Source organism: Mauremys mutica, chromosome 13, assembly GCF_020497125.1.
Source record: "Mauremys mutica isolate MM-2020 ecotype Southern chromosome 13, ASM2049712v1, whole genome shotgun sequence".
NCBI lineage: Eukaryota > Metazoa > Chordata > Testudines > Geoemydidae > Mauremys > Mauremys mutica.
In genome coordinates this window covers 14,614,120-14,628,554 of record NC_059084.1, presented here as the reverse complement: position 1 = coordinate 14,628,554, position 14,435 = coordinate 14,614,120, and the positions used below count along the sequence as shown (strand labels likewise).

Below are 14,435 nucleotides of genomic sequence, written 5' to 3'. Positions count from 1 at the left end.
CCTGCTAAACTCAGGGTTGTGAGTTTAATCCTTGAGGGGCCCATTTAGGGATCTGGGGAAAAAAATCTGTCTGGTGATTGGTCCTGCTTTGAGCAGGGGCTTGGACTAGATGATCTCCTGAGGTCCCTTCCAACCCTGTTATTCTATGATTTCAGGATTTCCCCAAGCTACTAAACCAGAGAGACACAGGAGCCATCCAAATCACAGGCTCAGAACTAACGTGGAGAGGGGAGCTCTTCCTGAAAATAGTCTGTGTTATATTACAATAAAAGTGCACTGGAGGATTTAAACACATTTGTCCCGGATACTGTCAGGGGTGCCAGCATATTGTGTTAGCCTCTCTCTGCCTCCTCAGCTTTTAACTGTTGGGTGCTCAAAATGGCTGGCAGCTACATCGGAGAATAAAAAAGCAAAATATGCAAGCACAGAACCACCCCTCAAGCTTTCCAGGTCATGCCTTTCACACACACCCCTTGCCATATCGCTTACTGATCCCTCTCCCCCCAGCTGACCAAGCTGATAGCATTGTTAAAAAATAGCACACACTGAATGGAAGACACATTTTTTGTAGTGACAAATACAGGAAAGAAAAAGCAATCCTAACGTTTTTCTGCCTCACAGTTTCATTAATGCCCTCAGCTTTGAGTTAGGTAAATTGCCCAACTCAGGCTACACAGACATTTCAAAATGCATAGAGAGTTTAAGGCATTAGAAGACATTCAGGCATACTCCCTCCCTTGGATTCAGAAAAATTACTGCAGAAGTCTATTTAGTTTGCAGTGCACTTTATGCTGATCATCTAAGAGAACTTAAGGCAAAGATGGTGCTCTATTCTGGCACGCGTTGTACAATAAATGCAGCTCTGGGAAGACTGGCCATGTAGCTTGTGTTTCCCTTGCACTCTCACATCAGATTTGGGGGAACCATCCTGGCAAACAGCAGTGGGGTATAGCTTCCTGATTTGTTCATTGCCTTTCTGAACAGGATCCTCCTTTGCCTTTTGGGGACACACCTCAGGTTAACAATATCTGAAGTAAGGATAGCCTGCAGCGGTGCACATGCAATTACTGGCCTGACCATGCTACTACCAAAACCACCTTCTAATCCCAGACCACCAGCAATCTGCTGGATGTACACGCAATTTTTAACCGTCTTTCCAGATGTCTCAATCAAAACCTCCCAGCCACCACCCCACCCCATTTTGGGGTCCTATATAAATGGGGAAGAAGGTAAGACATTTTCAAACAATCTCCAAACACACTTCAGGCTGGGAAGAGCCCATGGGAATCGAATGCCAAAATTTAGAAAAAGCAACATTTAAATGATTGTTGGCATGGAGACTAGAATTTGGACAATAGCTACTTCCGTTGTCCACTCTCCTTCCCTAGTGCTGGCACTGGACATGCTACAGTCCCCATGGACAAAGAGAGAGAAGAATAAAGTACAGGGTCCATCCCAACCTACCCACTGCCCTTTCCCTCTGAGAGCTCTGCATACTGGGATGCACCCTTCACTTTCCCAACTCCGAGGAACTGGCCCTTCCTTCAACAATCCACATCACAGGACAACAGTGGCTATTGAGAGAACCTTTAACTCCCATGATCTAACCCCATCCCATACCCCAAGACATACAGAACATTTTAACCTCTCCTCCCCTGTATACCAATGTGCGATCTTGAAAGCACAGACATGCAGTTCTTTGTTTATTAGTTCTGCTTGGATTGGGTTTTAAGTTATGGATGTTCAACAGAGGTTTTGTTTTAACTATTCACAATGTACAACTTGGTGGATTATTTCTTATTTATTAAAAATTCTTTGAAAATGTTGGCACGTGGTTTACAAGTTTTATAGGCGCGTTGGACCAATCAACATAAAAATCCCAAGTGAAGCTTACTAAGATTTTTGTACCAATTATCATAATCAATCCCTACATAAAGCAGGTGTGCATGCACGCACACACACACACTAAAAAACATACACCAAAGATTCACAATATTGTTCTAGCCTCAAAGGAAAAGCATAATGCATCCCTGACCTTGTGTCCCTGACCATTTCCAGCATTTTGTAGAGGCCACTTTTGTTGGCTTTTCTTAATGTGCTCAGTAAATCTGTCCACCTCTCTCCTTGCTCTCACACCAGATGTTCACTATAAGACTTCATAAGCCAGAAAAGCAGATGGTAAAAACTGGTCCTCCTAGAATGACAGGTGGAATCACAATATCATCAGTGTCTATATTGGTCCTTGGAGAAAAAGTTCCATTTTTCCATTGCAGAAGACAGGCCAGCATTTCCAAAAGGTCCTGACATTATGGTCCTTTTACAGTGACCCCCCAGGCCTTCCAGCACCATGGAGAAACACCCCTTTGTGTTGATCAACTTTGAGGCCTGCTGTGGACAGCAAACAATAGGTATTTGGGTTCCATAAATGGTCCCCAGTACAATTTGGAAACCCCAACTGTGAAAATCCATCAACAACCTCCCAGGCAATCTATATGACCTTGGGGAATAGTACTTCTTGATAACAGCACACACCTCCCTGACAGGTGATTTAGTAACCAACTGGTTAGCTAGTAGTGAGGTTCTAGCTGGTGATGACCACACCCTTCTCCATGCTGCAGGGAAATCATGTGGGTGGCCCAGCAGTGCAGCTCAGGAATGAGCTATGGACAGATTTTTAGGAAAGTCACCTTTGACATCCTAAAGTTCTGCCAGCACTGTTGTTCATCCCAGGTCTGCATCACTATCCTGTCCCACTCCTCAGTGCTAGTTGGATGAGCCCAGAAGCAGTGCTCCACCAAGTGAAGCTACTCTAGGCATAAATCATACAGAAATGACTTCTCAAATTCCACCGTCTTCTCCTCAGGTGCCCATATTGCCCTGCCTCAAGCCACTGCGCAATTTGAGACACAAACACAGCAACCTGTTTGTGCTAATGATGGTCAGGATTTCAGTGCTCAGCAGGGTTTCCCCCAATGCCGCCTGATGGCATTCTGAAAATGGTGTGAGCTTGCCAAAGAATGATAGGATGCAATGAGAAGAATTATGGGAATTATTTAGTTTGACCCCAAGTCCTAGAATTCCAGTGCTTTCTGGTAGTTATCTCACAATGCTCAGCAAGAAAAAAAATCCCAGAATGCACAGAGCATAGTGGAGAAGCATTGCACCATGGGACATCTGCCCAGAATGCTGAGTGCTTATTTCAAAACAACATGGTATTGGACACAGTGATTCTAGTGGGGAGTAGCTTAATCCAGGATATCAAGGTAGTGTAGATGTCCTCCTTGCCCAACAGTTGTTTTGGATCACTTAATTTGGATCACAAATATAACCCAAAATAGCTTTCAAGTGGGGACAAGCCGAGTTTATTTTCTGATTTTACCTGTCTGTAAAGTTTCCAAGGAGTTTCCAGGAGATACTAATTGGGATTTATACAGTCAGCCACTTTCATTCACATCCTTATCAACAGGCCACATTTTCAAACTTCGCCTTCTGATTTTGTACACCCCCTTGTGAGAAAGACTGATTGCATCTGTAAATGGGGCATAATCTCTACGCCCCAAAACACAGCTACTTGTGCATGTATATCAGACATTAGGTATTCAACTGCAGGGTCTGCAGGAGCAAACATAAGCCTTGTATTGCCAAAATAACAGCCCCTCCTTTTTGTGGAAGTAATTCACTTCAAGCGAAAACACAGGTGCACTAGATTGCAAGTTGGCTTGAGGAGGTTTGAAAATTTAACTCTCATTATAAGGGAGTTAAAAAGTTTCTTAGAGCTGGGCTAGGAGTAAATGGGTATAGGAATATGGGAACTGACACAATGAATCACAACAATGCCCCATCTAATCCAGTGTCCGGTTTCCAACAGTGGTTAGCATCATATTCTCCATAGAAAAAATATAAACCCCTCAGAACAGACAATTATCCATTAACATACACAAGAAGAAAATTTCTTCTTAATCCCTGGCAGTTTGTAGTAGTCTTAATTAGGATATACAGAAAAAAAAAACCCCAACATTTGCACACACAAGCAGGTATTTGTGCACTTGGAGCAACTAGTGCACATGCTACATTCAGTTTCCACTTATAACCAGCTTGTCAGACAAGCTTTGGCCAAATACTGGCAGGTGTTTGGAAGCAGGCTCTGCCCTCTTCTGCCATTGATGGGCACATTGGGCATGTCTTCACTGGCAACATTAATGTGGCTTATGTAGTCACGGCAGAGCTCTGGGAGCTACCAGTGCTGGTGCACTGTCTACACTGGCACTTTACAACACTGAAACTTGCAGTGCTCGCGGGGCGGAGGGGGTTTCACACCCCTGAGCTAGAAAGTTGCAGTGCTGTAAAGTGCCACTGTAGACAAGCCCTAAGTTTCGTGAGCAGCAGAAAAGGCTTCTCTACCCTGGCTGAGCCCAGTCCAGTGCACAATCCCCTTGCTTGTACTATTACTGCTAAGAGTACAAATAATTTTTTGGTGGGGGGGCCTACGTGTAGGGTGCAACTGTCTAACTAGGATAGTGACATAACTGCATTTATGGACCATCACCTAAGAGGAAACCAACAAATTCACTGTCAGTTGTGATCTAAGTAATGCTGGTCAGAAAACAATTCCCCTTCTCCCTCCCACTGAGAAAATTTTCCTCCAGCAGGTTTCAAACCAATTTGAAATGAAAGTTTTTGTTCCAAATCACATTTCAAAGTGAAACAAAAATGTCTGTTTTGTTTTTAACTTAAAAATGGCATTTTCCACTCCAAAAATGTAGATTTCAAATTAAAAATATTGTTTCAAAATTTCCTATGGGAAAACCAGACTTCTGTGGGAATTGACTTTTTGTCCCATGAAACGATTCCTATTCTTAAATAGGAAAACTGTTTGGGGGGCAGCTCTAATGTAAGCCATGAACTCAGATCTCAGATATGAGAGGCTGGTGTAATAACCTCATGTATTACTCACCCCAGAAAAACAAAAAACAAACAAAAACACACAGACCCCCTAAGATTTTTCTGAATCTTTGGACAATCTAAACTTTGTTCTAGATGTTATTTATGGTCTTGTGGTTAAAACATGGGGCTGGAAATCAGGAAATTGTAATTCTATTCCTGGTTTCACAATTGATTCACTGTATGACCATGTCACTTCAACAACTTGTGCCTCAGCTTCTCCATTCCGCATAGACTCTTCCAACTTCACTAGGCTATTGTGATGCTACATTTCTTAATATCTTTAAAATAGTTAAGCTCTATTGACAAAAGGCACTCTAGAAGACCAAAACATTATTATTCTATTGAGTTTAATGTGCATATAAATGGCACCTGAGTAATCAAAATTTCTGAGTTTGTTTTTCTTGCTGCTAAACTAGTATTTCAGTAAAGAAAACAGATTAGTCCACTTAGGCTATATCTACACTACTGTGGTAAGCTGACCTATGCTATGCAACTCCAGTTACGTGAATAACGTAGCTGGAGTCAATGTACCTTAGATCGAGTTACTGCGGGGTCTCCTGTCGACTTACCTTACTCTTCTCATCGGGGGGGGGGGGGGGGGGGTAGAGTACAGGGGTTGACTGAAGAGCAATATGCAGTCAATTTGGTGGGTCTTTACCAGAGCATCGATCCACGCTGTAGTGTGGACTTGCCCTAGACTCAAATCTTAAAAGGGGCATTATGCAGTAGCAGGCTGTCATTTTAGTCAAGGCATACATTGTATTTCCCAGGACTGGCTGTGCCAGTGGGACAGTTCCATCTGGCCCCCAGATGCAGAACAAAATGGCATCCTCTGAACAACATGATCTCTCATGTACGATATACCATATACGCAAAGTCACACAGTGCGGATGATGCCATTTTGCATACCTGGCTAAAAATGCCACAGCACACCACTGGCGTTCAGTTTCTAGGAAACTAGAACTGAGAGTATTTTAGGTTACTTTAAACAAAATTTAAAAGTGCTGCTGGCAGTGACAAAACAGAGTTTGAGCCTAAGATGGAAAGTGTATGGGTAGTAAATAACATTGAAGTTAAAACAAATTGATTCAGTCCCAGAGTTAATCTATTATATTCTTTCAATGGAATTTGTTTTGTTTAAAAAGGATTATATGAAATCATAACTAAAGCTTCATTAACTTTGAGTGATTCATTTTTTTTGTAACCACATGTTTAGTTACAGCTGATAAAGCATGAAAAACTGCATTCCTTGCCGTTTGTTTTGCATGGGTGTGTTGGGTAATGATGTCAAATATTAAGGTACAACATTGCTCTTCTTTATTGATGTGTTAGTGACTGATCTGCTTATCAGTTCAGTGGGAGAACTGAATGCTAGAAAAGGGAATGTGAATCTTTTCCAAAAGGCCTAAGGAGTACTGAATATTTATAGCACAGACAGATTAATAATAATTAAAAAAATTAGACAAGAACCTCTATTGGGAAAACATCACTATGGAATAACAAAGTAAGCAATGAAGCTTTGGAAGAGATGCTTCAATTGCTGAGATTGTATGAGAGGTTGAAAATTCAGATACGATGGCAGTATTGCATGTTTCTGGCAATCTCTCTTTTCATTACACATAGGATTGTGAATTCGTCACAAGCGCTTACGTAGGAGCTTTTCAAAATCTTGCAAGAGAATTGGGTGCCAAGCACTTTTGGAAGTCTAGTCCTTTTTGCTTTAGTTTGCTTTTATCTCCCTTGTCAATATTACTTTATCTTTTTCATATTCACTACATTTATACCTGAATACTTCTTGTATTTTCTAGTTTTGGGGTCAAAATCTCTTAAGAATAACTTCCAAAGTTTATCACAAATAGAGACTGTAACTCAGTCTTAAAGATCAGTGGAAATGGAGAAGGAAACTTCAAGGCTTTTCTTAGCTGAACTTTTTATAAACAGAATAATCATTTCCAGAAACAGAAAATGTCAGTCAGATCATCTTTGACACAAGGTCAGCTTTCTGCAAATAATACTCCTGGAGGAATTCTGCACCAAAAAAATTAAAAATTCTATACACAATATTTTAAAATTCTGCATATTTTATTTGTCAAAATAATCACACACAGGCAGCCCCAGCCAGAAAAAATGGAAAAAAAGCAGCATTTTGGTGAAAATCACAAATTCTGCATAAAAAAAAATAGAAGTCTGTGGGGAACATTAATTCTGCACAAATTCTGTATGGCACAGTGGTGCAGAATTCCAGCAGGAGTAAAAGAAGGCTGGTGGCATATCGGACGGGAAGATAAAACAATGCCTTTCCATTATGTGAGCCTACGGTGCAGTTACCTGCTAGAGGGCTTTCACATTATTCATTTAGAGAACGTCCTAGCTTCTGTGGCTTTGGATCAAGGAAAATGTTTTTGTATTCATTTTTTTAAAATGTATCTATTTCAATTCATTGCTCTTGAATGTGATGGATTGGATTGACTTTAGCCAGGCAAGAAGCAGCTTCAGTAGACTGAGACCTTGTCTACACTGCCACTTAACAGTGCTGCAACTTTCTCACTCAGGGGTGTGAAAAAACACCCCCCAAGTGCTGCAAGTTTCAGCACTGTAAAGTGGCAGTGTAGACAGTGCCCCAGCACTGGGAGCTACTCCCCTTGTGGGGGTGTAGTTTTTTTTAAAAGCGCTGGGAGAGTTCTCTCCTAGCGCTGGTGCCGCGACTACACAGTCATGTTAAAGCACTGCCACGGCAATGCTTTAACATTGCCAGTGAAAACATACCCTCAGTCCTGACCTGCAACAGCTCCGTCATTCCACTTTTGGCCTTCTCTTGTGCAGACACGGTCTGTCATGCACAAATTGTGTGGTGGGTTGGGCAATATTACAGTGTTGCTCACTAGCAATTTTTTACACCCCATCTTAGTTGATTACGTGAGAATCACAGTTCTCTTTTTCTTTCTAATGAGTTTCAGGACCTCATGGTTGCAGAAAAAAAGACTGAAAATATGGCTAAAATCCAAAAGACAAAGGCCATGTCTACACTTACAACAGGGGTCGGCAACCTTTCAGAAGTGGTGTGCCAAGTCTTCATTTATCCACTCTGATTTAAGGTTTCGTGTGCCAGTAACACATTTTAACATTTTTAGAAGGTCTCTTTCTATAAGTCTATAATATATAACTAAACTGATGTAAAGTAAATAAGGTTTTTAAAATGTTTAAGAAGCTTCATTTAAAATTAAATTAAAATGCAGAGCCCCCTGGACCAGTGGCCAGGACCCGAGCAGTGTGAGTGTCACTTAAAATCAGCTTGTGTGCTGCCTTTGGTGCATGTGCCATAGGTTGCCTACCCCTGACTTACAAGCTTGCAGCAGCCCAGCTATATCGATGCAGCTGTGCTGCTGTAAGAGGGCTTGTGTAGCCGCTCTATGCCGATGGGAGAGACCTCTCTTTTCGACATGAAGCCAGCTCATTGAGCGGTGGCAGTTATGTCAGCTGGAGACCATCTCCTGCTGACATAGTGCTGTGCAAATGAGCACTTATGCGAGCAAAAATTACATTGCTCCAGGGAGTTGGTTTTTTCACATCCGAGTGACAAAAAAAAAAATCTTACCAACATAACTGCTAGTGTAGACATGGCCAAAGAGAACTCAGCATGTATTTATTAAATCAAAACAAAACAAAAGAACCCCCCCCATGATTTTTAGAGGCTAATGCAAGATTTTTTGAATGCTTGAGGGCAGCAATATTAATATGACCCACTTTCCCCCCCCCACTATTATTTATTTACAGTGCTGCCCACTCTACGTGCCAGGCATGTTCCAAACACTGAACAATAGTTTATACTTTGCACTGAGATTCCTATTCGTATCTTTGGACTTAGATGCATGTACTCTGTCCTTTTGACACATATGATGAGTAGACAAGTAGGAGGATTATAGATACTGTAAGCATTTTTCCATGTATGTTTTATGTATATATGCAGATGATATACTATACATTATCACAATTAACTAGTTAGCCCACATTCAGGTATCTGATGGATCTGACATAATTCAAATATTATGCCCTGCAGCAGCGGAATGATCCAAAGCCTGTTGAAGTCAGCGAAAAGCCCTCAGTTGACTTCAGTGGGTCTTGAATCAGGCCACGGATCAGCATTGCCACAACTGGAGAACATCAGCAATGCTTCACTGAGGCATGAAAATCAACTGCCCTTCAAAGAAGTGGGACCTTTCAACAAGCAGCAAAATTGTACTTTAAGAGGTAGGATTGCTGTTTTTGAAGGCACAAAGTGCTCCTACAGCGATTTGTACAATTGTAATTAGATCACTAACCATGTGTTTGCATCTGGAAATAAAGGTGCCCATGGGTTTGATGTGGTGTGGGGAAAGCGTAGACCTCAGTCACCAGAGATTTCACTCTGGTATTTTCCACTAGCAATAGATTAGCGGAGGAGGGAGAGAAAATCCCTGATTGCTCAGCTTGCACTGAATTCTGTCCACATGCTGTAAACAAGAGTTTGATGATGATTTCGTAGATCTGAGAGTAGGAGTGTAAAATAGGGTCAGATACATGCGCCAAAATTTTATCAGTATTTGCTATGTTTTTGGGTGAGGTTACATCTACATTGCTCAGTTTGTACACTTCAGTCCCCTTTATAGAATGCCCTGCATGCAACTTGGAATCTTGTATAATTGTAACATTATTTGTTTTAAAGGAATAAAAAATAATAATAATAATAATAATAAAAAAAATCACAAAAATGCCACAACATTTAAATTGCCTATAACAAATTTCCCTCAGGAAAACTGGCAATGTAGGGGAACATCTGCCTCTCTCAAGAATCTAATTTTCAGGTCCATAAAAGATAAGGTTAAAATTGGAGACGGGATCTCATGTTCTACATTTCCTCCTACCTAATGAGACTCAGAGACTGTTTAGCTATTTGTACAAGCATTACATTCGGAACAGCACTTTATGAAGCTGCTTTAGATGGCACTGGGCCTGCCGTGTCCTTTCGAAATCTAAACAGTAGTAATATGATACACTTAAACTTCTCATTACAAGAGATGTTTAATGAACCCAGGATCTAACCAAGATACTTAATTTCTTGTCTCTTGCTTTCTTTTCTCCCCCCTGAACAAGCTGAGTAGCATTTCTTGCGTAATGCCTATATGAATGACAGCATGCACAAGGCATGGCAGAGGATTTCCAAAACACCCAGGGTTGTCTTGTGCTTTATTGTGCTGCACCTTATTATCATTCTCTAACCCTGCACATATGGTCATCTTCCATTCTTCTAACTGGTTCCAGGGCCCTGGAATTCAGCATGACCCCTAAGGGCTATTCTAATGCAATCAGTAGGAATACTATATCCAGAGCCAGTCCAAAATCAAAGGCCTGGCCAAAGCCCAGGATAAATTACAGCTGTTATAAAGAAATCACCTTTTCACCTTGGCCCTCATATTCTTTCAGTTTACAGTCATAACTCAACAAGGCCAGAAACATTTGTCATTAATAAACCTGGTTGGATAAACAAGGCTGATGGATTAACAAGTCACATGTAAAGAAACTTGAGAAAGTGAAAAGCTTTGGACAGAAGGTAAGGATAAGCTGAAAAAAATTTCTGGGAGGGAAGATTTAATATATTTTATATCTGCTTTCCCATACATTATCATCTCTATTGGATTTTGCTTTCATGATTGACAGCTATAGATACAGTAGTTCTGATTTACTGCCGAATTTTAAAAAGAGAGAGTAATCCTATGTGCTTTTGGATTGCAAACATGACTTATTGACCTATATTTTGCAATGCTAGCAGACATGGCAACTTCACCAGTCTATATGCTTTTTTGCCAATATATATTTCTTATCTGAACTGGAAAAACAAACACACAAAAAAAACCCTCATTAATTAAATTTAGAAAAGCCTTGTGGATATTTGTCTTTTAAATACATGTTCATTAAGAGGCTGCATTTCAGAGTGAATTGTGTCATCTTTCTCCCTTTATGTAGAAGAATTATTTTTAAGTTTGTTCTGTGGCGTGGATATGTTTTTGGCCTTCTGACTAAGTGTGTTAGACTGAAGACAGGTTCCAAAACATGTTACTTATGTAACTCAGCAACATCTATTTCTGCTCATCAACAATGTTTGATCGTCTCCTAAAGCCAAAAACAAGTCACAGCAAGAGTGATTTCATCTCAGAAGCTAAAGGGTTAAAACCAACAGTTTGGTAACAGAGCTTCAGGAAATCTGTGAGAAAAGGAGGAAAAGCAGGTTGTATTTTTACCCAATTGTCTCAGAAAAGATGGGTTTCAGAGTGGTAGCTGTGACAGCAAAAACAACGAGGAGTCCTTGTGACCCCCTAGAGACTAACAAATGTATTTGGGCATAAGCTTTCCCAAATAAATTTGTTAGTCTCTAAGGTGCCACAAGGACTCCTCATTGTTTTTTCAGAAAAGTCAGTAAGACTTTTTTCTTTGTGCTTTACCATTCTCCCAACTCGGATTTTTATTATTAAAATTTAAATTATTATTATATACAGGAAGTCCAGATGCTACTATCACTGAATGACACCACTAGAAATATTTATGTTCACTACATTTAAGAATTGCCTAGGCACTTGCAAGTATAATTATCAACTCACATAGGTTAGTACATTTAGCATTTTAAAAAAAAGCTATATACCCATTGGTAATTTGAAGGAAGACTGTTTGAAGGGACAAGACAGTTCAACTGCCAAGTTTCTAAGAAAGTGATTCCCAGGTGGTCAAAGATGTTTGGCTTGAAATTCAAACTGAGTGAGAAGGCTGTATTCTTTCTATTTCTGTTTCTGACACAATTTGATCTAATTAGTTCTAATTTGCCACTCAGCATAGTAGGTTATAATTAGAAGAGAGGGTGGGGGCTGGTGAGAAGAATATAATTTAGAATGGCTCTGCAAAACACATTTTATGTGTGACTTAATACAAAGTCATGGAGGGAAAAAAATCAATTATTAGTTTGATGGGCATTTTAAATATTTGGCCTTAAACTGTCTTCATCTGGCCATCAGCTGTTTACTCTGCAAACATCCCCACCCAGCCCACACAATGCAAGGGACTCCATTTCAGACCAGGGCAGCTGCAGAGCACCTTTTGTGTTTTCAATTTAAAGCCTTTGGGTTGATAGTTCACATTAACATGGAGAGAAATATACAACTTGTGAGTTTGAAAAGCAGTTTTTACTCATAAAAACCTTTGATAGTTTAGCCATCTGGTCAGAGTGAAAGAAGCTCATAAAAGAGGCCCAAATAAGGTCAAAGGTCATCTGCTACATGGGTCAAGGGGGCCTAAGAAGGTTTGCTGTAGTGGACTTTACTAAAAACTTGTCAGTAAGGATCTTTGACAAATTATGGCACATTCCATGGCTTTTGGGGGAAAGTATTTGATTACAGTGTGCAGGAATGTTGTTGATATTTGCAAAGGTAAGTAAAAAGAAAGACATTTAAATGAGAAACTTTAATAATACTTTAAAAATTGTTCTTGTCTGAACATGCACATAAAATGCCTCCTATTTTATTCAGCTTTTCACTAATTTTTTTTCTAAATCATTTTACACTGAAAAAATCTCCTGCAGAAAGCTGGCTAAAGGCTTTGACCTTTGATTCAGGTCATTTATTCTTTTAAATGGTCTTTTATTATAAAACATCCTAATTACTCCTGGTTGGTAAGTGACAACATTAAAAAAAAAAAAAAAGTATCTTTCCTCCTATTGTTGTATTTACATCAATCTAACTATATTTATAAGTGGTTGTTGTGGACATAATTTAAGGAGATTAAAAGGCAATGTTCTTGAAAGGTACAGAAGAAAGCAAACTTTTTTTGAGGCTTCTGTAGGCACAGCATTTATTAGCATATTTCTCTATGCTGAATATGGGACACCTGGTAAAATTACCCTTATTCAAGCGAGTTCAATTGTACAAACATTCAAATTAACATCAAGGTGACTGAGCCTCTGTTTAAAAAAAAAAAAATACTGCATAGTTGGCACAGGCACCGACTTTCCCAAGTGCCGAGGGGTGCTCAACCCCCGGCTCTGCCCCCACTCTACCCCTTCCCCCAAGGCCCCACCCCTGCTCCACCACCACCTCACCTCTTCCCACCCAGTTCCGTCCCCTCCCTCAAGTGCACCACATCCTCCCTCCTCCTCCATCTTCCCCTCCAGCCTTCTGCACACAGCAAAACAGCTGATCGCAGTGGGTGGGAGACAAGGGGAGGGAGGAAGAGGAGGTGCTGATCCGCAGGGCCCACGGCGGGCAGGAGGCACTGGGGGGAGGAAGCAGTGGCTGGGAATGGCGAACCGCGGCCACTGGGAGCTGCGAGCAGCCGTACCTGCGAGCAGCCGTACCTGCGGACGCTCAGGTGAACAAAGCGTCTCACTGGCCCTGAACAAGCCATGAATCAAGTTTGGGAACCCCTAGCGGGGAAGAGATGACCTAGCCTGTGTCTTTGCAAAGTTCTTCCCCCACCCCGACCCCACCCCCTGCTTCCAGCTTGTGTGTGACTGGAAGCAGCTTTTCCCTTCCTGCCTGCACTGTTTCCAAAGGCAGCTAACACCTCCAGGCTGCTGCTGGCCACCGACATAACCCAGCCCACTTTTGTCCCCCAGCTACAGCATGAGCAGGAAGGGGTTAAGCCCTAGGGATGCATTGTGCAGCAGGGCCCAGGGAACCTGACTGCAGGGGCTTCAGCAAACCCGGCCAGAGAGGTGGCTCAGTAGGGGAGGGTGCCTAGAGGATGGAGCAACCCCTTGCTCCCTGGGGGCAGGACACAGGGTGGGGGTGAAGAAGGTACTAAGTCCCTGCCTTGGGGGACTGTGTGGAGTCCGCAGGTTTGGGTGTGAACAGGCTGGAAATTGCTCCCCCCACATACCACCCCAGAGCTTAGCTGAGGGGTGGAGAGGCTTCCCCATGCCAGCGCTGTGTGGGGCTTTGGCTGATGTAGGGGGAGACAGAAAATACCATGACAATTCGCCTGTTTTTCAGAAAAAGTCGGGACACCTGCAGGAGGGCTTAAATACGAGACCGTCCCTTTAAAAACAGGATGTCTGGTCCAGGGCTGGCTCTAACTTTTTTGCCGCCCAAGGCAAAAAAAAAAAAAAAAAGGAGCACCGCCCTGCCGTAACAAGCGCCCCCGCCGAGAGCCGGGCCGCCCAAGCACCCCCACCCCCTCCGAGCGCCACCCGGCTGAAACAAAAACAAACAAACAAAAAAACGAGCGCCGCCCTGCCCTAAGGTGCCGCCCCAAGCACGTGCTTGGTCGGCTGGTGCCTGGAGCTGGCTCTGGTCTGGTCACCCTAAGCATTATTATCAACCATAGTACAGAAGTCATGTCTTAAGATACAGGACTATATCACCAGGTAACTAAAAAGAGGCTGCACTAGAAAAGCAAAAATAACTATGCCAATATTTGCAGCTCTTTCACCCTTCATTTTAGAGGAGGATAGTTAGGATTCTGTATTTAAA

General features: G+C 41.8%; 1 protein-coding gene across 1 annotated transcript in view; it reads right to left on the bottom strand.

Moving 5' to 3' along the window:
* The window catches only part of SALL4 (spalt like transcription factor 4), a 122,331-nt gene extending 110,695 nt beyond the window's left edge, over positions 1-11,636 (bottom strand). The window contains exon 1 of the mRNA XM_044986313.1: positions 11,618-11,636. Within this exon, the coding sequence (XP_044842248.1) occupies positions 11,618-11,621 (4 nt within the window). The 5' untranslated portion in view covers positions 11,622-11,636. The remainder of the gene's footprint in view (positions 1-11,617) is intronic.
* Between the last annotated feature and the right edge of the window lie 2,799 nt (positions 11,637-14,435).